This window comes from Dermacentor silvarum, chromosome 8 (assembly GCF_013339745.2).
Source record: "Dermacentor silvarum isolate Dsil-2018 chromosome 8, BIME_Dsil_1.4, whole genome shotgun sequence".
NCBI classification, from domain to species: Eukaryota; Metazoa; Arthropoda; class Arachnida; order Ixodida; family Ixodidae; genus Dermacentor; species Dermacentor silvarum.
This window is the reverse complement of record NC_051161.1, coordinates 26059119-26077517: the sequence shown is the minus strand read 5'-3', so window position 1 is coordinate 26077517 and position 18399 is coordinate 26059119. Positions and strand designations below refer to the sequence as shown.

The 18399-nt window shown below is 43.6% G+C and overlaps 2 protein-coding genes across 2 annotated transcripts; one reads left to right on the top strand and one right to left on the bottom strand.

Annotated features, from left to right (window-relative positions):
• The first annotated feature begins 90 nt into the window (after window positions 1–90).
• On the top strand, window positions 91–13487 carry LOC119460856 (dnaJ homolog subfamily C member 8). Its single transcript, XM_037721964.2, has 9 exons — window positions 91–234; window positions 406–507; window positions 4555–4611; window positions 4676–4742; window positions 7354–7448; window positions 7515–7586; window positions 10251–10342; window positions 10879–10954; window positions 13280–13487. Exons 1-9 carry the CDS (start codon window positions 157–159, stop codon window positions 13376–13378), a joined length of 738 nt encoding a protein of 245 aa, XP_037577892.1. The 5' UTR covers window positions 91–156; the 3' UTR covers window positions 13379–13487.
• LOC119460853 (general transcription factor IIE subunit 1) lies at window positions 12937–18316 on the bottom strand. The gene is made up of 3 exons (XM_037721960.2): window positions 17239–18316; window positions 15409–15556; window positions 12937–13698 (listed from the first exon to the last, which is right to left on the bottom strand). The coding sequence occupies exons 1-3, from the start codon at window positions 18121–18123 to the stop codon at window positions 13496–13498; spliced, it is 1236 nt and encodes a 411-aa protein (XP_037577888.1). The 5' UTR covers window positions 18124–18316; the 3' UTR covers window positions 12937–13495.
• Between the last annotated feature and the right edge of the window lie 83 nt (window positions 18317–18399).

Genomic DNA, 18399 nt, shown 5'->3' with positions numbered 1-18399 from the left:
TTATGCTGACAAGTGCTTGCAAAAATTATTATGTTCGGTGTTATATTTAGAGTCAAACTATATGATAAGACTCGGGTGTGCAAAGAACAAAGCAGACAAACAACATCGAAACGTGAACTACGCGAACGAAACCGCTGAAGTACGGTCGTACACAACATGGCGGCTCCTACAGCAGCTGCATCCAGTGAACCCAAGCCTGTAGAGGACTCAATATTGCAATCGTTTTTCACAGAAGTAAGTTCTTACTTTGTTGAGAACACGCGCAGAGATGGTAACATTACGTTCAGTTGCCCGCCGGCGCGCTGACTTTGCGTCAATGGCCGCTTTCCTTTGAACACCGCGCACCCGCTATGGGCTCGCGTTCGTTTGCAAACCTTTCTTACGGCTTTCACGTTTGCTGTGTAGGTGAAAGAAATTGAAAAGCGTGATTCTGTGCTGACACCCAAACAACAAATCGACCGCCTGCTGAGACCTGGGTCGACCTATTTCAACCTAAACCCCTTTGAGGTAAGCAGTGGTTCTTTGCTGTTCTTTAGGATTGAACTCTACTTGTATCGTTGCAGCCGTCTCATTCATAGAAACGTTAGCTTGGCTTTCGCCTGTATATTGATGAGAAAGTGGCTAGGCCACACATAGGAATAGAATAGAAGGAAAAATAAAATAAAACGTGCGCACAGCTATATAATTCTGATAATTTAAGGAGCGCGCTTTTCGAATGAGCAGGAGAACGCTTCGCTGCGAGTTATAGCTGTAGGCTTTCCTTGGAAGAACGGTACTCTTGTTGGTTACATCGGCATGTTTGGAAAAGAAACAAGAAGCGCTGTTCCTTATTTATCGAGGTGCGGGAGATGCTTATTATAACTTACATGCGAACAATATAGTGGGGTTGACGTACACATTTTGCGTCCTAACGAAACCACAGTGGCTAAAAATGTCTCATACAAGTTCTAACTACGCCAAACAGGAGGCATAAGTCGCGTTTACTTTGCTAACAGGGACTGAGGGATACGTGCGCTCGTGGTTAGCTTCCTATTGTCTGAAATTCTTTTGCCCGAATAAAAATATTTTGGTTCATTTAAAAGTACTTGTATGTGAGGTTTAAATATCCGAAATTAGTTTCGTGCTCTTTGCCGCTCGAAGGTCAAATTTGTGGACCTGTTAAAAAAAAAAAATGAAGATCCAATGCACATGTTGTAATCTTTGTGAAGTGAAGCTTTAGTCGGGCGGTATCCTATACAACTAACGGCAATGTGTACAATTATGTTTACTTTCGTTCCATGTAGCAAGCAACCTCGTAAATTTTTGTTTATCCACCCCGAAGGTAACGAGTTTAATCTCGTGCAAATTTTCTGTTTATGCACAACACTGCTCACAAGCTATGCTGAAATGGAAACACCAAATCGGGCAGATGTGTGAGATGTCTGCATAGCGATGCCACGAGGATGAAGGCAGTGTATGACGCTTGTTGAAGGAAGAATGGTGACGGCAGGTGAATGCATAGACAAGTACACATATCTCGCTACATTTATGGATTCTGTACCTCGTGTGCCACAGTGACGCATACCCATTCTGTAGGATTGGTCAAGAATCCACACACAACAAGGGCCACAACCAGGGGCACATTCCAAAATGTTAAATCAATGAAAATAAAAGAACCCATTGAGTATAATGTGTTATTCCCCTCACCAGACCCCATTGCAAATTTTTGGTTATGCACTTGGAACTTGTAGGGCTCCGTCTAGGGAGCGTTTTACAACGAGAATTTTTCTGATTGAATCGTTATTGGAGGAGATACGTGAAATTGATATGTCACTTTGCCATAGCTGCCAGGAGGCAAGCTTCTCTGTCAATATAGAGACTCTCTCCTTCTGCCTCGACTAGCATCCGCAAGTGACATTTCTCCTCTGCCTTGAGCCGGCGTCACATTTACATCACAAGCCCTGCCTCTTTTTTCTATCCCCTCTTTCTCTTTTTTGCTGTGCGCCATACTCCCAGTGATATAGTGCGTTCTGCATTGGACCGTTTATTGAGGTCATGTGACCATAAACGATGACATTGCAAGCAGTATGTATGTCTTACGTAGAGGGATTTGTGCATGTGACCTTGACTTTTTGGCTGGAAGTAGGGCTTCCTTAAAGGGGGGCCCCTCTTCAGGCCACATTGCAAATTTTGGTAATACGCTGGAAGTCATCACGTGCCCTCTTGGGGGCGTTCTATCGCAATAATTTCTTCAAATTGGTTCACTAATAGCCCAGATAGAAATATTTCAGTGCCGCGAACCCATTATTTCAGGAGGCAAGCGTCACCACCAACAAGGACACTCTCTCCACTTGCCCCACCTAGCTTCCACAAGCAAAATTCCTTCCTTGCATTCTCCCATACTGAAGCTGGAGGATCGCGTGACTCGTACCTCATGAGGCCCGCTGCCTTTCTTTCTTTTTTTTTTTCCCCCTCGCTTTTTTGCTGTGCGGCGCACTCCAGCTATTGATCAGATCGCACTCCAGATCACGCACCCCAGCTATTGTGTTTGTTTTGTTTCGCGCAGCGCACAAATCTGCGTGCTGTGCACGAGAACACCTGACTAGCGGTATAAGACGGTGCTACACAAAAACTGAGGCAGACGAAAGCGGATCACAGAGCATGATTTCACGTTGGAACACGGTACAAAATTACATAGTTTTGCTCTCAGCATGCGCACCTTCACAATGTGGGAACAAGCAGACGAAATGGAAGTACATCTCTCTTGCTGCGGTGCAAAGTAAAACAAAAACACACAGACATTCGGTTTGTGTGTTTTATTATTTCTCTAAACTTTAATTTGTCTATTGAAGCAACAGATTACACAAATAACAGATGTTGCCTTGAATAATTCTCGAAGTGTCACATCTCACTATGAGCAACGTCACACCATAGAATGTGGGCACAGCAAGTGTGCCTACGTTCACTAGGCGGATCCACTTGGAACGAATTCTCAGGATGACACCAGTTTTGAGATATTAATTCCCGAACTTTGCAGAGAAATGCATTGACGTTCCAGTTACTTGTGTGCTTTGATGCATAAAACAATGTTTCGTTAAGGAAGTAACTGGAACGCCAATGCATTCCTCCACACACAAAGTTTGGGAATTAATATCTCGAAACTCTTGTCATCCTGAGAATTCGTTCTAAGCGGATCTGCCTTGCAAGCTCCACGGCGAGAATTTGTAAATTGCAATATGGGCCATAAGGTAATTAGTTAAAAACTTCATTAGTGCATTTTTGTTAACTAGTCGATAATGCATTTCAATTTTTTATTTTTTGCAAGTAATGTCCACTTCTTCTAGTAGACCAGCTCATGAACTATGTGCTATCTGCCACAGGCAACCTTCAAAAGTTTTTGAAAGTGGTCGCTGAAACACCCTGTATATCACAGCAGATGAAAGAAGGAGAGAAAAAGAAAAAAAAAAAGAACGTACATGCATTCATTCGCACACAAACTCGGAAATGTAGGCAAGGCAACAGTGCGCACAATGAAATGAACAAAGTGGGAAGTGAAGCTCTGTGGTGCTATCAATAGACAAAATTTATTTCATTTCTGCCCCTTTGACTGCAGCAGTGCACAGCCTGTTTGACATTATATATATTTTAAAAAATAATCATAAAAAAAGCAACTTACTTAATAGCTTAGAAACGTAGGTAATGAATTTTCTGCAGGGAACAAGAATATCATATCTTTGTTCGCTACTGTACCTACGAGCCGACCTTGTATGTGCAAGTTTTATGTAAGAATTTTTTTTTTTTTTTTTTTTTGTATTGCGCAGAACAAGGTGGGCTTACTTGCACTACTTTGTCAGTCAGCATACAAGGGTTATATAAGCCTGTTTGATGGATAATGTAGTGCAAGGGCACAAGCAGGACACATCACAGTCACCCTGTGTGTCTCTTTCTGGTTGTGCCCTTGCGCTGCATTATGTCAGTAAGCTAGCCAGCAACATATCCTTCTGCTAGTGCTAGCATTTGGTGCACATATAAGCTTCGTATATATCCAGAAATATATCCGCCAAGATACCGACGGACCCAGCAGCACACAGCAGCAGCCATGCCAAACCCGGGAGGAAGGCGAAGGAAGTTTTGCCTTATAACTAGTGTGAAAGATTGCCTTTGTATCTACACATTTTCTTACTGTGTGGCTTTAGTGGGGGAGGCCAGCAGTTTTGCGCTTTATCACGACCTATAAACTGTTAATATTGCAGGGATGAAGATCGCCATTTGTGCAGCCACGCTAGTTTCCTGGTGTGTTCAGCCTCGTTGTAAAGTTAGAAAGGTTGACACACTAGCTTGTTGGACAACATACGCACATGATGTCAAAAGAGCTAAGGAACTGGTATTTTATGAAATCGTGGCAGCCAGAAAGAAGGGATAAATTTCCTTTATTACTTTTCTGACCTGTGACACCTCAGAGAAAAACAGTTCTCAGTAGCGGCGGTATCCATCGAAGTGACTCATGGTATAAAATTCCTAAGAAGTGGGGGAGGGAAAAGTTAGATCTAAATTCCCTTCATTCTCTTTATGCAGGTTCTTCAGATCAGCCCAGAGTCACCCATAGAGGATGTCAAGAAGCAGTACAGAAGGGTAATTTGTAATCCACTGTGATATGCCCCGGCCTGTCACTCATCAAGTGTTTGTTGCTTTGCAGCTGTCCATCTTGGTGCATCCTGACAAAAACCCCGATGACCGAGAACGGGCGCAGAAGGCTTTCGATGGTATATTGCTGTGGCTTCTATTTTTTTTTGGCATCGGCATTTCTGTTTTATGTGGTGCGCAAGTTATTCGAAGACATGTTCATGACCTTAGAAATAAGAACAATATTTCAGACATGATTCAATATTTTCATCGCAAATTTTACCACTGCTCCTTTTATCACCGTTTCCTAAGGCTGATCAAGAAAGCCATCTTCAGCCTCAGTAATATAGTCAATTTGGCTGCGTACTCGGATCAGATGGCACACAATATCGGCCACTGCTCTAGTGAGTTTTAAACAGTGACTGGCTGTTTGTTAGCCTCCCTCTCAGCGGTGCCCCTCATACATAACAGCGTAGCAGGCTTAAATATTGGGAACTAGGACACCATATTGAGGGTGATGTGGCTTCAGAAGTTAACACTCAGCCACTCCTGGGTAGCGCAGGCCTTGGGGCTTTGGGAAGCAAATCCATTACTTAAGAGATACCTAATGATCTCGTGGCGACAAAGCCTGACTTATATGTATCTGTTAACTAGATCTTCTCCGCAATGACCATCGTTGGCTTTTCAGGGTTCTCACTCACGATGGCGTCCCTCTGCTGGAGAAACTCGACTGCCTCGTTGACGTCTGACCAATGTCGGCGCTTATTTCTTTTTTGTCACAGATGACAATTGGACATCAGCTCTTGTCTAGTGATGGAAGTGCTGCTCCAATCGGTCCAAACTGCTCCAAAAGAGAAATGCTGCTACATGCTGCTCCAAACTGTCATTTTTGTTAGTAACTGCTCTGAACCTGCTCCGAAACGGCACTGGGAAATTCGATCTCATACTGGATTACCAACTGCTGCTGTGGCAACTTTGAGATGTGACTGATTACTTTTACATTGTGATGCTCAGCTTTATCGGCTTTGATCTCATTTCTGCCACAGGGATGGCATATAAATATATAGCTCATTTAGCTGTATTTTTGAACTTGACATGCAGGCTGTTTTGGTGATATGTGAAAGTGACTGAGATTACTTCGATCTCATGCCAATTATCAACTGCTGCTTTGGCAGCGGCTATATGTGATTGTAGTTACTTCTATAAATTCGTGCTGAGCTTTACCGGTTTAATCTCATTTCTGCCACAAGTACTAGTATTTTAAATATATAGCTCATTTTACTGCACGTTCGATAACCATTTATCTTCTTGATTGTTTGTTTCTTGCAACTTGCATTGATCATTGTATGTGCAATATGCTTCATAATAAATATTTATGAGACGCTTCGGTGATACTTTTAACTCCAGGAGTCGTATGGCATATTTTGTCATCTGCCTCGAAAACACCAATAGCTGCTAAAACTAGGATTTTTTTTCTGCTCCGAAAACACTTGTGGCGGCTCCAATGTGGAATTTTTCCTGCTCCAAAATCTGCTCCAGAAAGTAAAATATCGGTTCCATCACTGTTACCTCAAAAACTAATGACTTTACCTTATATGAGAAGTTGGTGTTGGCGATGTCCAAGTTGCTGTGGCTGGCATATAAGGCAACTAGTAGTGTATGCGGGTTCTGGCTACCCTGAAATAAATGTGCTAGATAGGTAACAGAGCAGTTCCTGAAGACCCAAGTGCCTAGGCATATAGATTGAGGGTGTTAATGCCTATGGCGATTCAAAGCTGTGTCCTCAAATACTACCTTGCGCATCCTGTAAATGGACTCCTCTAAATGTGCTTGCAGTTTCTGCCTAGTATAGCTGCCTGCATGAATATCTGCAGACACACAGTATTGAGCTTTAGTCTCATTTTGCATTACATTGCTAAAATCAACTTCTAGAAGACTGGAAGCAGTACCAAGGTCTGCTTCCATTAGTAATTTGCAGTGACAGCATGTGGAGGAATGCTAATAACAGCTTAAACTTGATTGTACTGTATAACGGGGCAGTGCCAATAGAATGCCAGTTAAAAAAAATGCTTCTTGGGCAAGCAGCCAAAAAACTGTAGAAATGTAAAGTGACAATAATGGACCTTGTCAGACTTTCAATTTCGAAAACCGCTGAAGCCAGGAACTGTCAGACCCGATGATTAAAAAGTGCTACATGAGGATATTCAACGACCATAGAATCACTTTAAATTGACTTTAGTGCTGTTCCAGGAAAGGCCACTGAGAATGTGATCAGTATTGGTCAGAAGCGCCTGCAGTACTTATGCACTCTGCGGTGAAGCGAATGAGATAAAAAGCTAACAAAATGAAAGACAACTACCAAATGCAGGAATAGCTACAAAAATTTTCTTAATAAAGCACAAGCACACTCTGGAAGTGGGCGGGCGGGGTGCGGACATATATCTGTAGTTGGTCTAATCGAGAGATAAGAAATTAGTACTCGTTGCAAAATTATAACTTATTTCAGAGAAAGTGTGTGAACTCTGATAAACATGCCCTCCCAAAAGCTACAAACTGTAATTAACAAAATTCCTTGCTCACATTGTAAAGGGCTGGCACAACGACCAAGTTCTAAGCAAGTTTTTATAGCCTGTGTGTTGCTTCTGGACGTTAAACAACATAATTTGATGCCTTTTGCATGTGTTGCTTGCTTTTTTGTCATGTTTTCACGCTGCTTACATGCTACCGTTTATTATCCCTGCGGCATTGTAGTCATCAACAAAGCGTACAAAAGCCTCGAGGATGAGCAGCAGCGGCAGCGAGCGTTGGAAGTGATTGAAGAGGCCAAGGGTCGCACAGACATGATGGTGGGTACAGGGATGCTGTGCTTGTGACACGGGGTGGAAGTACATGCCTCTCTCAACTGCGTGCAGGTTGAGGAAAAGCGCAAGAAGCTGCGCAAGGCAGGCAAGGGTGACAAAGTGGAAGAGGATGATCCTGAAAAGGTGTGTTGAGCCAGTACTGAAGCAAAGTATCCTAAGAAATATTTTTCATTTCTTCTTGTAAAGTAGCCAAAATGCCATGTTATGCTGCATCCCAGCTTATGTAAGAGAAAAGTCTGCTTTTGTGCTTTTGTTCAGATAATATTAATTCAGAAGTATCAAGGCTTTCTTTCTTTTTCGTTTCTGTCCTGTCATCTTTGTGGCCACCTTTCAATATAGGGGTGTGCAAACGTTTGAAATTTCGAATGTGAATAGCATATGCCATTTGATTCGTATTCAATTTGAGAATTCGCTATTCGAAGTTTTCAAATACAGCACTCGTTTCTTTCTATGTACGAGGTGCTACCCAAAAGTTCCGGGAATACAGTCGTAAAAAAAAATAGGTTGACCATAACACATAATCAGCACTGTCTTCTTCAAAGTAGTCCCCTTGAGCATGTATACACCGATCCCAGCGTTTCTGACACAATTCCATGCATTTCGTGGAACTCTTCAGGCGACAGTGTGTTGAGGACCGCCTGCGATTCCGACGTCCTTTCAGCCTCAACTTCAAGAATAAGAAAAAGTCACAAAGGACGAGGTCAGGTGAAAAGGATGGGGGCGGGAATACTTTGATTTGTTTGGAAGTCAGGAACTGTCGAATAACGAGTGATGTGTGAGCGGGCTTGTTGTGATGAAGAAGCCAATTGTTGTTCTTTCCACTTCTCTGGACGTTTGCAACGAATGCTCTCTCTTAAGTGCCTCAAAACATCACAGTAAAGCTCGCTATACACGATTTGCCAAAGAGGTACGAAATTTTTGTGGACAATTCCATGTAGGTAAAACAATGAGCATGGACTTCACATTGCCCCGAACTTGACGTGCCTTTGTCGGCCGCATGGAATTTGGCAACTTCCATTGAGACGACTGCTGTTTTGTTTCAGTAACGTACCCATCTCTCATCCCCGGTTATTATACTGGAGAGGAATGTGGGATTGTCTCCGACTTGTTGCTTCAGTTCTGTACAGACAGAAACACGGTGCAGCTTCTGTTCGTCACTGAGCAGTCTTGGCACAAATTTTGCAGAAATGCGCCTCATGTTCAAAACATTCGACAAAATTCACTGAACTGTGCCGTACGATTATCCTACAATGTCACAGACATCCTTTATAGTTAGCCTGTGATTTGCAAGGACAGCCTTACGAACTTCCACTGTGGTTTCAGGGGTTGTGCTCGTTGACGGGTGTCCAGAACATTCGTCATCAACACGCATTCGACCCTCTTTGGTGCATTTATGCCATAAAAACTTTGGCTCATGGCATCGACTCCAAACGCGTCCTCTAGCATACAATGAGTTTCTGCCGCAGTTTTGCCAAGTTTAAAACAAAACTTGATTCATATCCTTTGCTCCTTGAAGTCTGCCATATTGGTTGCTAAGAAATGCGCCAAATTAGTGAAACATTGGGTTGCAAAGCAACACTTTGCAAAACAGTACTTCTCCTCAGATGCAAGTCGTTCAGCACACTGATCCGCAAGGCATACTGCTAGCTGCATTTAGCAGTGGAACTGTGTACCACACTCAGTTTGCCCATGCTTTTCAAAGTCCCGGAACTTTTGGGTAGCACCTCGTATGTGAGGAGTGCTTTGAACTGGTTCTATTGCAGTATATCCGGCTGTTGTTGCACAGGGGAACCAGTTGCTGTGTGATCGCACGGGGCACAGAACTGCTGCCCAATAATTGCCAATCCTTCAATAAGAATACCTTGCTTTTAGGCCACCTATACACAAATTTATTCCAATTTATTATGTGGCCAGTCTCGCCATGATTTCATCCCTTTGAAGCAGTGTGCGGTGCTGTAGTATCATAAATCTCTCCTTTGGCAAACACAACGCTGTACATACATCTAGTAACATGCTGTTCCCTTGTTCCATTACTGTCATTGCCATGGTGCCCCAGATAACTGAAACTGGTTGTTTATCGTTAACAAGCTCCAGTTGTCTAAACGTTTAATTGTGAACGGTATTAGATGTATCTGTCAATCTATATAAGCTCGATTTCTTTTTTTTTACCAAACGCACTCTGGGCATACTTCATATTTTATGTTACTTTAAAAATGAGAACATATTTTTTGCGGTATTTAGTGGTACTTTTGTTCTAATATTTGTATTTGATTAGGAAATGTCATTATTCAAACACCCCTAAATTTGAACCAAAACAAAGCGAAATTTTGGGACATAAACGCGCTTGCAGCCTGCCACCTTTCCGCTTCTTTCATTAAAAAAAAAAAGAGACGAGAAAACTGCTACTCTTGAGAAAAATTGTTGTAATGAAGAAATAAACATAGCTACTTTGCTAGTTTTTGTTTTGGGTAGTTCTAAGTCACCCGACACAGCGAACTGCTGCAAGCTAACTGCTAACATAATGTAGCTAACATCCTAACACCAAGTTGTTATTTTTAAATCATTATTATTTTTCCCTGCACTCGGTGACAGGCTTATAGGCTCTCGCAAGGGTTCTAACCTATCTGCTTTACCTGGCACGCCACCAAGCGCAGACTTGCTCTTGTGCACATAAATTACATTTTCAAGTAAAAACACACCATATTTTGTCACATTGTACGATTATACCGTGCACTAAAGCTTTTGTGTTTGCTCATACAAAATTCCTGCCTTTCTATCATACTGCAGTACAACCATGCAGTCTACGTGCTGACCACTAAACTGTTTGCAGACATGGAACGCAAGCGGAGACAGCAAGAAGATAGGGACCAGGAGGAAAGGCAAGTTGCTTACAGTTAATCTCATAATATTTCTTCACAGTGACAGTTAATACTGTGGTATTCCTTCACAACGACAGTTAAATCTTGGCACATGCGGAGGACTATGCTTCAGATATAGTGAAGCAGATGAAATGATTCGAGTACAAAGATTGAATTGTACTGGGCATAGTGTCACGTTTGCAAAGCCTCAAGTAGATTTCGGGCAGTGGCAAACGAGACGCTTGGTACTTCTGTTAGGTGCAAGAACTTCCTTATTACAACGCTGTCTTAGATATTACGGTTTGCGTGGACTTTTTTTTAAGTTGCTCACTGATGGTGCGTCATAATCAACTGTGGCAGATTGATGCTCGGAGCTCAAAACAGTGTTTCTCAACTGGCATGATCACAGAGCTGTGTTTGAAACTGTAAGGGAGACCATGGTGCTCACTAAATGTGCAGTCTGCTAGTGGGCAAGACGCACTTTTATCTGTGAATGTCATGTTTCTTGCCTCGGCCTGTTGCGTTTTCTTGCCTAAACACTGTCTCCACCTTCTTAGGAAAAGGAAGCGAGAAGCTGAAATTCGGGAACAAGAAAAAGCACAGGAAGAGAAGGAGTGGCAGAAAAACTATGAGGTATGACTGTGCAACAGTTTAATACATCTTTGTAACTTCATCTGCTCTGTGTGAGCAGCCCTTTGTTACCAGCGTGTCGTGATGATATACTGATGATGGTTCGAGTGTGTTAAATGTTTGCCATCCTCTAGAAAGCTGTTGCGACTTATGGTGTATTGTATTTTTAGATCCAGTAGCCGTAACAGAAATATAAGTACAAAATTGGCTTGGGTGCAACTTTCGCCTTGAGTTTGCACTTTCATGGCAGTGCAGTGCACACTTCCGTAAAACCACCTTACCAGGGAGTGGTTGAACATACAAAAATAGCATACTCGGTAGCCCGGAGTCAATGACTGCGCTAAGCTACAATGTACCCCTTCACGTGACCTAGTAAAGCCAGTCATACAACCGAATGAATGTTTGCATGCAGAGATGTGCATATTTTTCTTAATATCATAGAGAAAAAATATTTTGCACTTACCACCGCTGCGTGCTCAAATTTAGCAGAAAGATTGCCTTTCATGGTTCAGATCATTCAACGTAACACTTGACACAGTTACAGTGGAACCTCGTTGATACGATTCTGCTTAATACGTTTTTCAGGATAAGTTTTTTTTTTTTTCTTTTCCCGAAAATACGATTTGGTTGGATAATACGTTGGATGATACGATTTTTGGGTGATACGCTTTATTTTCCGGTTCCCGTGAAGGTTGTATCAACGAGGTTCCACTGCACTTGCCTGGTTTTTAAGGGGGAGAAAAATGCACTGTTGCTTTTGTTTATGGGGAAGCTTGCTACTGCCAAGGAGGCACTAGCACAGACTTGTGTTGCGGAGTTGTAGGGCACCTGCTTCAGAGCTGTACGGTTGTTTGTTTGAAGCCATGTAAAATTTGTTAACTTTTTCTCATTTTGTTTTTGTTCCCAAGGCCTTGAGCAAGATGTTACAAATAACTCTTATGTTATAGGGATAACCTGATACCTAGCTCACAACTGTTTAGCGCAGTAAAAGTAATTGCCTCCAGCACACTGCCTTGTGCAGAATATAATTGTACGGGGCTGGTTACATAAATAGTTAACTATTGCTCTTTATATGCAGTTATTTTTGCATATTATACATGCCAGACATACCTATTTCTTCCTTTTTCTAAGGGAGTGCAATTTGAGGTGCAGGTTACATAAGTACAGTTTAGTGCAAAAGTTTAAGAACCAGAGGTGGTGCTAAAATTGTTTTTTTTTTTTATTCGCAGTCCAGGCATAAAGGCTGAAATCAAGTGGCACTGCCTACGTGTGCCTGTTCGGCCAGCATCACGCATTAATACAATTTCACGTTGCACGGCTGTGCTAGAAGAAAATTTTTCTTGCTCATGCCATGGTCACTAGACCTTTGCACTCGACTTGCAAGCTGTACATGCGAATGTACAGTATATTTGTCAAAGCTTCCTGCTCCATCTCAGCCGAGGCTATCAGATCGCACTGTCTGTCAGACAAGACTGTGTCATCAAGCCATTTTCTCTCACGATTTTCAGCACAGCCCAGAGTATAAAATTCATATCATTGTGGGCATTTCAGTGCTCATTTGTAGTATATGAGTTCGATTGCCTGCAGATGTGAACCTATTCCTCACCAAAATGTTCCGTCTGCACTCTTACGACAGTAGCAGTTTTTCTAATGCAGTCGAAACTAGGAGAATGTGCAATTTATTCTGTTGCACATTTCAAGTGGGCAGCCTTTCTTTTTTTTTGTGCAGTCCTCGAACTTAACGTGCCTCAGCAAATTGCCACTGGTAGTTATGACCTACCAGCACAAACCCTCTTTTCCAACATAGCCAGCAGACTCATGCATTTGTTGCATTGGTTGGCCAAAATACTCTGCTCGTCATTGTGGGTTTTCTCAGAGCAACCAAATTCAATGAGCAATGTTTTTTTAATTATCATCATCATTCCCTTTCATTTTGTACCACTCTCCTTAACCCCATTGAGGTGTAGCTCTTCAGAATGCACCGGTTTAGGCCAGACTAGTACTTAGCTTTATTTTTATTTATTTTTTTTCTTAGAATGTATCAGCATTACAGCGTTCTTGTTCTCCTGTCTAGCTGCTTGAAACACGCTGGTTTTGGCTGACTACTTGGCTCTTTCTTTACAATCTCATATCATTACAGCTGTCGTGTTGTTTGTCCTTGTCTTTTGCCAACACTGCTAAGCTGTTGAAACATTCGAACACACTTGTATCGACACTAGGTCTGCTTATCAGTTCTCCCTCCCCAATGTCTTCTTCCACGCTTTTCTTCCCGTGATGCTGCTAGATGATCTCCCGCTCGCATGCCACATACATATGTCTGCATTGCAGGAGAGCCGCGAGAACCGTGTGTCAAGCTGGAAGAACTTTCAGACGGGCAAGAAGAGCAAGGCCTACAAACCACCAAAGCACAGAGCCGAAACTCGCTGATGGTCCTGCGTCACACATTGTTTCCATCAAGAAGAGAAAGTCTGGGGAGGGGGAGGGGTGCATGTCTGAGCCGTGTATTAAAACACAGAAAAACAGTGTGTCGTCCGCACGATTTTGTCAGTCATACATCATGGAGTACAGCTCCTGCCGGAGCCGTATGTAGTCCTCTTTTTCGGTGCTTGTCATGCGGGCCACCATTTCCTCTGTGACATCCTGCAGAGGCACCGGCTTCCCTTCCACCATAACCTGGGTCTCCTCCTCTTCTTCGTCGTCGTCTTCTTCATCGGACTGCGCAACGTCTCGCACCGGCTCGGGCATACCTGCCGCAGAAAGCCAAGGCAGCAGAATGCTCACATTTAGCACTCGGAGAAACAGAATGTCTAACAAGGAACAACTCTAAAAACTGCATAAATAGCTCATGAAATCAAAGGTTTGGTGGAAAATTCTGTTACTGACCAAGTCAAAATAATAAAAACTTATGACATTTTGGGTTTCGTATTGTGCCTGAAATGACCCACCGTGGTAGCTTAAAGGCTATGGCTTTGTGCTGCTGAGCTCGAAGACAAGGGTTCGATCCCGACCGAGTCGTGCACATTTCTTTGTGAGCAAAATGCAAAAATGCTAGCGTACTTATATTCAGGCGCACATAGAACCCTAGGTCGTCAGAATTATCCAGAGTCTCCCACTGCAGTGTGCCTCATAATCACATTTATTACACGGCCTTGTTAACAAGTGTTCCATGGGAAACCCAAAACATTTGATGTTTCAACTTGGTCAGTGGCCCATTCTTTCAATCAAGCCTATAAAACATGTGTCAACATACTGAAACTTTCTCTACTACAGAATCAACTTGACCAAAAAAAATCTAGTGGTGATTTAGCGGTAAATATGAGAGAAATGCGTTAGTGTTATGTCACACCTCTTTAATGTCCCAGATCCATGATTTATTTAAACCACATTCACCACATTACAAAGTGTTCTGGAGCTCACTCGAAAGACATCCTGGCTCTTCAAGGATGCAAGTGCGATTGACGGTGGTCCAGAGCAGGTCACCGTCAGTTGCACTATATACTATAGTATATACACCTCTACCAGCATGACCGGCTTCTCACATTTCACGCACATGCACTTTTTTTTTGCACTTTGACACTCCTAATGCTAACACACAAATCATTTTCTTTTTTCAGGGTTTTGAAATTTCAAATCGACATGTCTGGCACCGCATTACTACTCGCTAGCATTCTTGTTAGCGCAGATGGTAGAATGTACAGGCTGCCGCTAGGCATATGTGATCATTTCACAGTGCTTTGGCACTGCTACTAAGCGGATGCAAATCATATTTAAAGCTGCATCATAAGAATAATTGGGTCAAATAGTTAATAGGGCTTCGTTACCACTAATTGAACCCCCTTATCACAGTAAAGCTTACTGCCAACATTTTGAGCAGTGAAAGAGCATTTGCATAGACTCTTTGCCCTCTTCTCTAAGATCCTGAGTGAAATGTTGGTGTGAAGTTATCGCACAAAATTTTTTTTCGTAAGCTTGGGAACTCTTTCTGAAAGCTATGCCATGTGTATGCACAAAATGTAATTACTGCACGAACTTGACAGGTGAGACAGTACTTGCAAGTAAAGAATGCATCAACATAAAACTATGGTTATGATTTGATGTGGCTTAGCCAAGTTTGCTGCTCTCCCTACGAGAGATCAGTTTTTTGCACCTCCTAAAGATAGGTGTGTTGTGCTTAGTCTTGAAGGTAGCAAAGAGTAGCTTTTGCCCTTTGCCATGCAAGTCCTCTTGCAAATTTGTTCATTGTAGCAGGAGCGCTTAACTATTAGTGAAATGCAAGATTCATATCCTGCTATAGTGCAAGATGTATCTAATATATTCTGTGGCTAGTTGGGTGAACTGTATGATTACTTGTGTTTGCTAGCTACAATGAAGTGTGAAGAAAACTGAAAAAGAGCAGGTGCACAACACAAGCAAATGAAATCGCAATGCCAAAATATGTGGAAAGCAGAGTGTTTCACCTTGGGCGTCTTCCGAGTCACTCGAGTCCTTTGGTGGCTGTGCAACAGGCTGCTTCTCATGTGCCAATAGTGTTTCCATGATGGCACTGTGGGGCCGTGATCCCGTTTCAGAGATGACAGGAGCCACTTCTTCAGGTACATTAACCGGCTGCAAAGTGAGATGAAAGTAGTTGTAATAACGCAGACCAATTAACCTTCAGCTAAGTAGAGACACAAACTGTTACCAGTTTTAACTGTTAACCGGTTTAAGCAGTTGTTATGCAAGTTTTTGAACTACAAGCCATGCTGATCAGTTTGGTGTTGTGTGTCATGACAGTATTTACATGTATGACTCAGTCACTGAAAAGTGCAGAGCAAGTGCCAAGACTGGCACTGGTGAAAAGACCTATTTTATGATGAGTTTCAGAGACTCCATTGTAGCCTCAAAGGGTGCCAGCAATGGTATCCAATGGACAAATGTTGTTCAAAGCACAGTTCATCTTGGCACAGCTGACGGGACAAGAAGGTGAAGAACGAAAGGAGGTGAAGAAAAAAAAATCCTACATTTGGAGCAAGGTTGACATCATGATTCGTAAATTGCATGCATTGTAGGTGAAGCATAACTGCGAGTCGGCCTAGTTGGAACATATGCATTTGTAAACACTTTTTGCGTGCAAACAAACAAGGACGAAGAAAAGGAGCAATTTTAGGTGGCACTGCTGTAGCAGCAGTGCCACCTACAATGGGAGTGGGACCCCATGGTAATAAAAGCGGGACATGTCCCACCTAAATTGGGAAGTCTGGTCACCTTAGTAATGCTAGACTCGCACTTTACCAATGCACGATTTAACAGGCACTAGCCCAAGCAGTACAGAACATTTTTAAATGTGTTGCAAAATATTGTCTACTGTAAAGATGAAAGTGCATGCTGCATGTCTTGCACCTTTACGTGCAAGCAACATCAAGCAGCACGTCACACTTGCCATCAGGAACCTCCTTGTTCATACAAATTTGAAAGGCACTCATGCACACAGCTGAAAACCGTGATTTCCAAAGTGGTAAATTACTCAAAAAAAAAAAGAAAGAATTCTAGAATTATGCCACTGGCTGATACAACCTGTAGCTTTTTATGCACTGTTTGGAGCTTGTGAAAAGTTACACGTGTATCATGGACTTCGCTCTGTACCATGGGCCAGGCGATAGTTTGGTGCTGGTCGAACTGACCACCAAACAGTGAAAAATGCTGGAGCTTCCCTTGCAACAACCACCTAGCAAACTTGTGTACATCTTCCACCTTGCATCACTTAGCGATGATTCAACTCAATATTGCACTGGCCATCTACTGTTGTGCCAATTAGCTCGATTCAGAGACTGTCACACCAAAGTGGTAGTTTAAGGTTTGATTTAAAAGACCAGGATGTATTTTTCTATCACAAACACAACTGCTCGTGCTGTATGATGGCGCTCCTGTAGCACTCCTGGTACTCCAGAAGCACAGTGTGCAAGGTCAAGAGTTGCTGCACTTTAAAGCTTTGCAGTGTTGGTGATGCAATAAGTGCTCCAGGAACTCTGGACAGATGGTACAGCACCTGTAAACATAGCATGCGAGCATATATATATATATATATGTCCCTGACGTGTTTGCTTTGTAACCTTGTCCTGAAAAGCACACCAACCTGCCTGTGGAAAAGTATTTCTGCATTATATTTCTTCTACCGTGAGCTTTCATCTAGGGGCCTCTACTAGCCAATGAAGCTAGTTCCAGTGCCTCCATCGCTTTTTTGAAGCGCAAGGCGTGCGAAGCACTTGCTACTGTGCACTATTCTCGCAAAAGCTGCGCAAGAAGCTCACCGCGGTCGGCGTGTCGATAACTGTGCTGTGGACCATCCACGCTGGCGCCTCGCGCTGGGGCGCCGAAGGAGCTGAAGGGGTCGCTTCGCCCAGGTTGACGGTGATGCCAGCACCCTGCCCCGAACCCTGGTGACGCGTGGCGTCGCCGCTCCAGGGACCATCCCTGGACCGGCCGTGCGCGCCCGACTGCATTTGGAGGGTCGGACTGGCGCGCCCTCCAGCACGGCGGCTCTGCTGCAACACCGCGCTGAGGTCTGTAGGCTCGGGCTCGAGCAAGTGCGGCGCAAGCCGCACGTCGTCCAACTCGCGAAGAAGCGTGTACAGGGGCTGTATCTGATCGTTGAACCGCGCCAGCAGGAGACGAGAGTCCTGCCGCGGCAGGGCCGCCTGGTCCTCTTCAACCGGCGCGCAACAGTAGCTGCAACGGAACTGGCCGCTGGCGAAGTCGAGCAAGCGGTCCGCTTCCAGGTCCGTGAAGCTCTTGGAACAGCCGGTGCACCGGAACGACGCGCGACTCGTCGAGTCGCGCTCCTCGGTTTCAATCTTGCGGCGCATGTGATCGAGCTTGTATTTGACCACGTTCACGAAAACCTTGTAGTTTATGTAGTAGTAGTTTTGGCGGGTTGCCTTACCGTCGCTACCCGTCTCCATCCGCAGTCGGACCTTGACGAAACGATCGCTTTTGAGCTGAGCGACAACGGCTCGCAGCTGCTTCTTCTCCAGCTTGAGGAGATCCGCCAGGTCGTCCTCCTTGACGCAGGGGTTCCGAATGAGCATGTCGACTACGATTACATGTTCCACGCTGTAGAAGCCCCGGATTGTTAGCCGGACGAGCTTCTTGAGCGAACTCGGCACCTCTGTCACAACCTCACCACCTCCTTCCATTGTGATCCCAGACACGCACTGCTTTAGTATCTACGTACTTTGGTGTATATATATATTCTCACGATCACACGGCACAAAGAGTAAGTGGAGCGCGAACTGTCAGTTTAAAACACAAACTGACGCGCAGACACACCTGTAGGACAGAACGTCCATCTTCCACACTTCCGCGCCGAGCGAGAAGTTAATTCAGCACATGATTCAGCATGAGGTTCATACCGCAGTATTGTAGGGCAGCTTGTTGTTAGCGGTTGTCAGTTATCCTACACAACTACATCT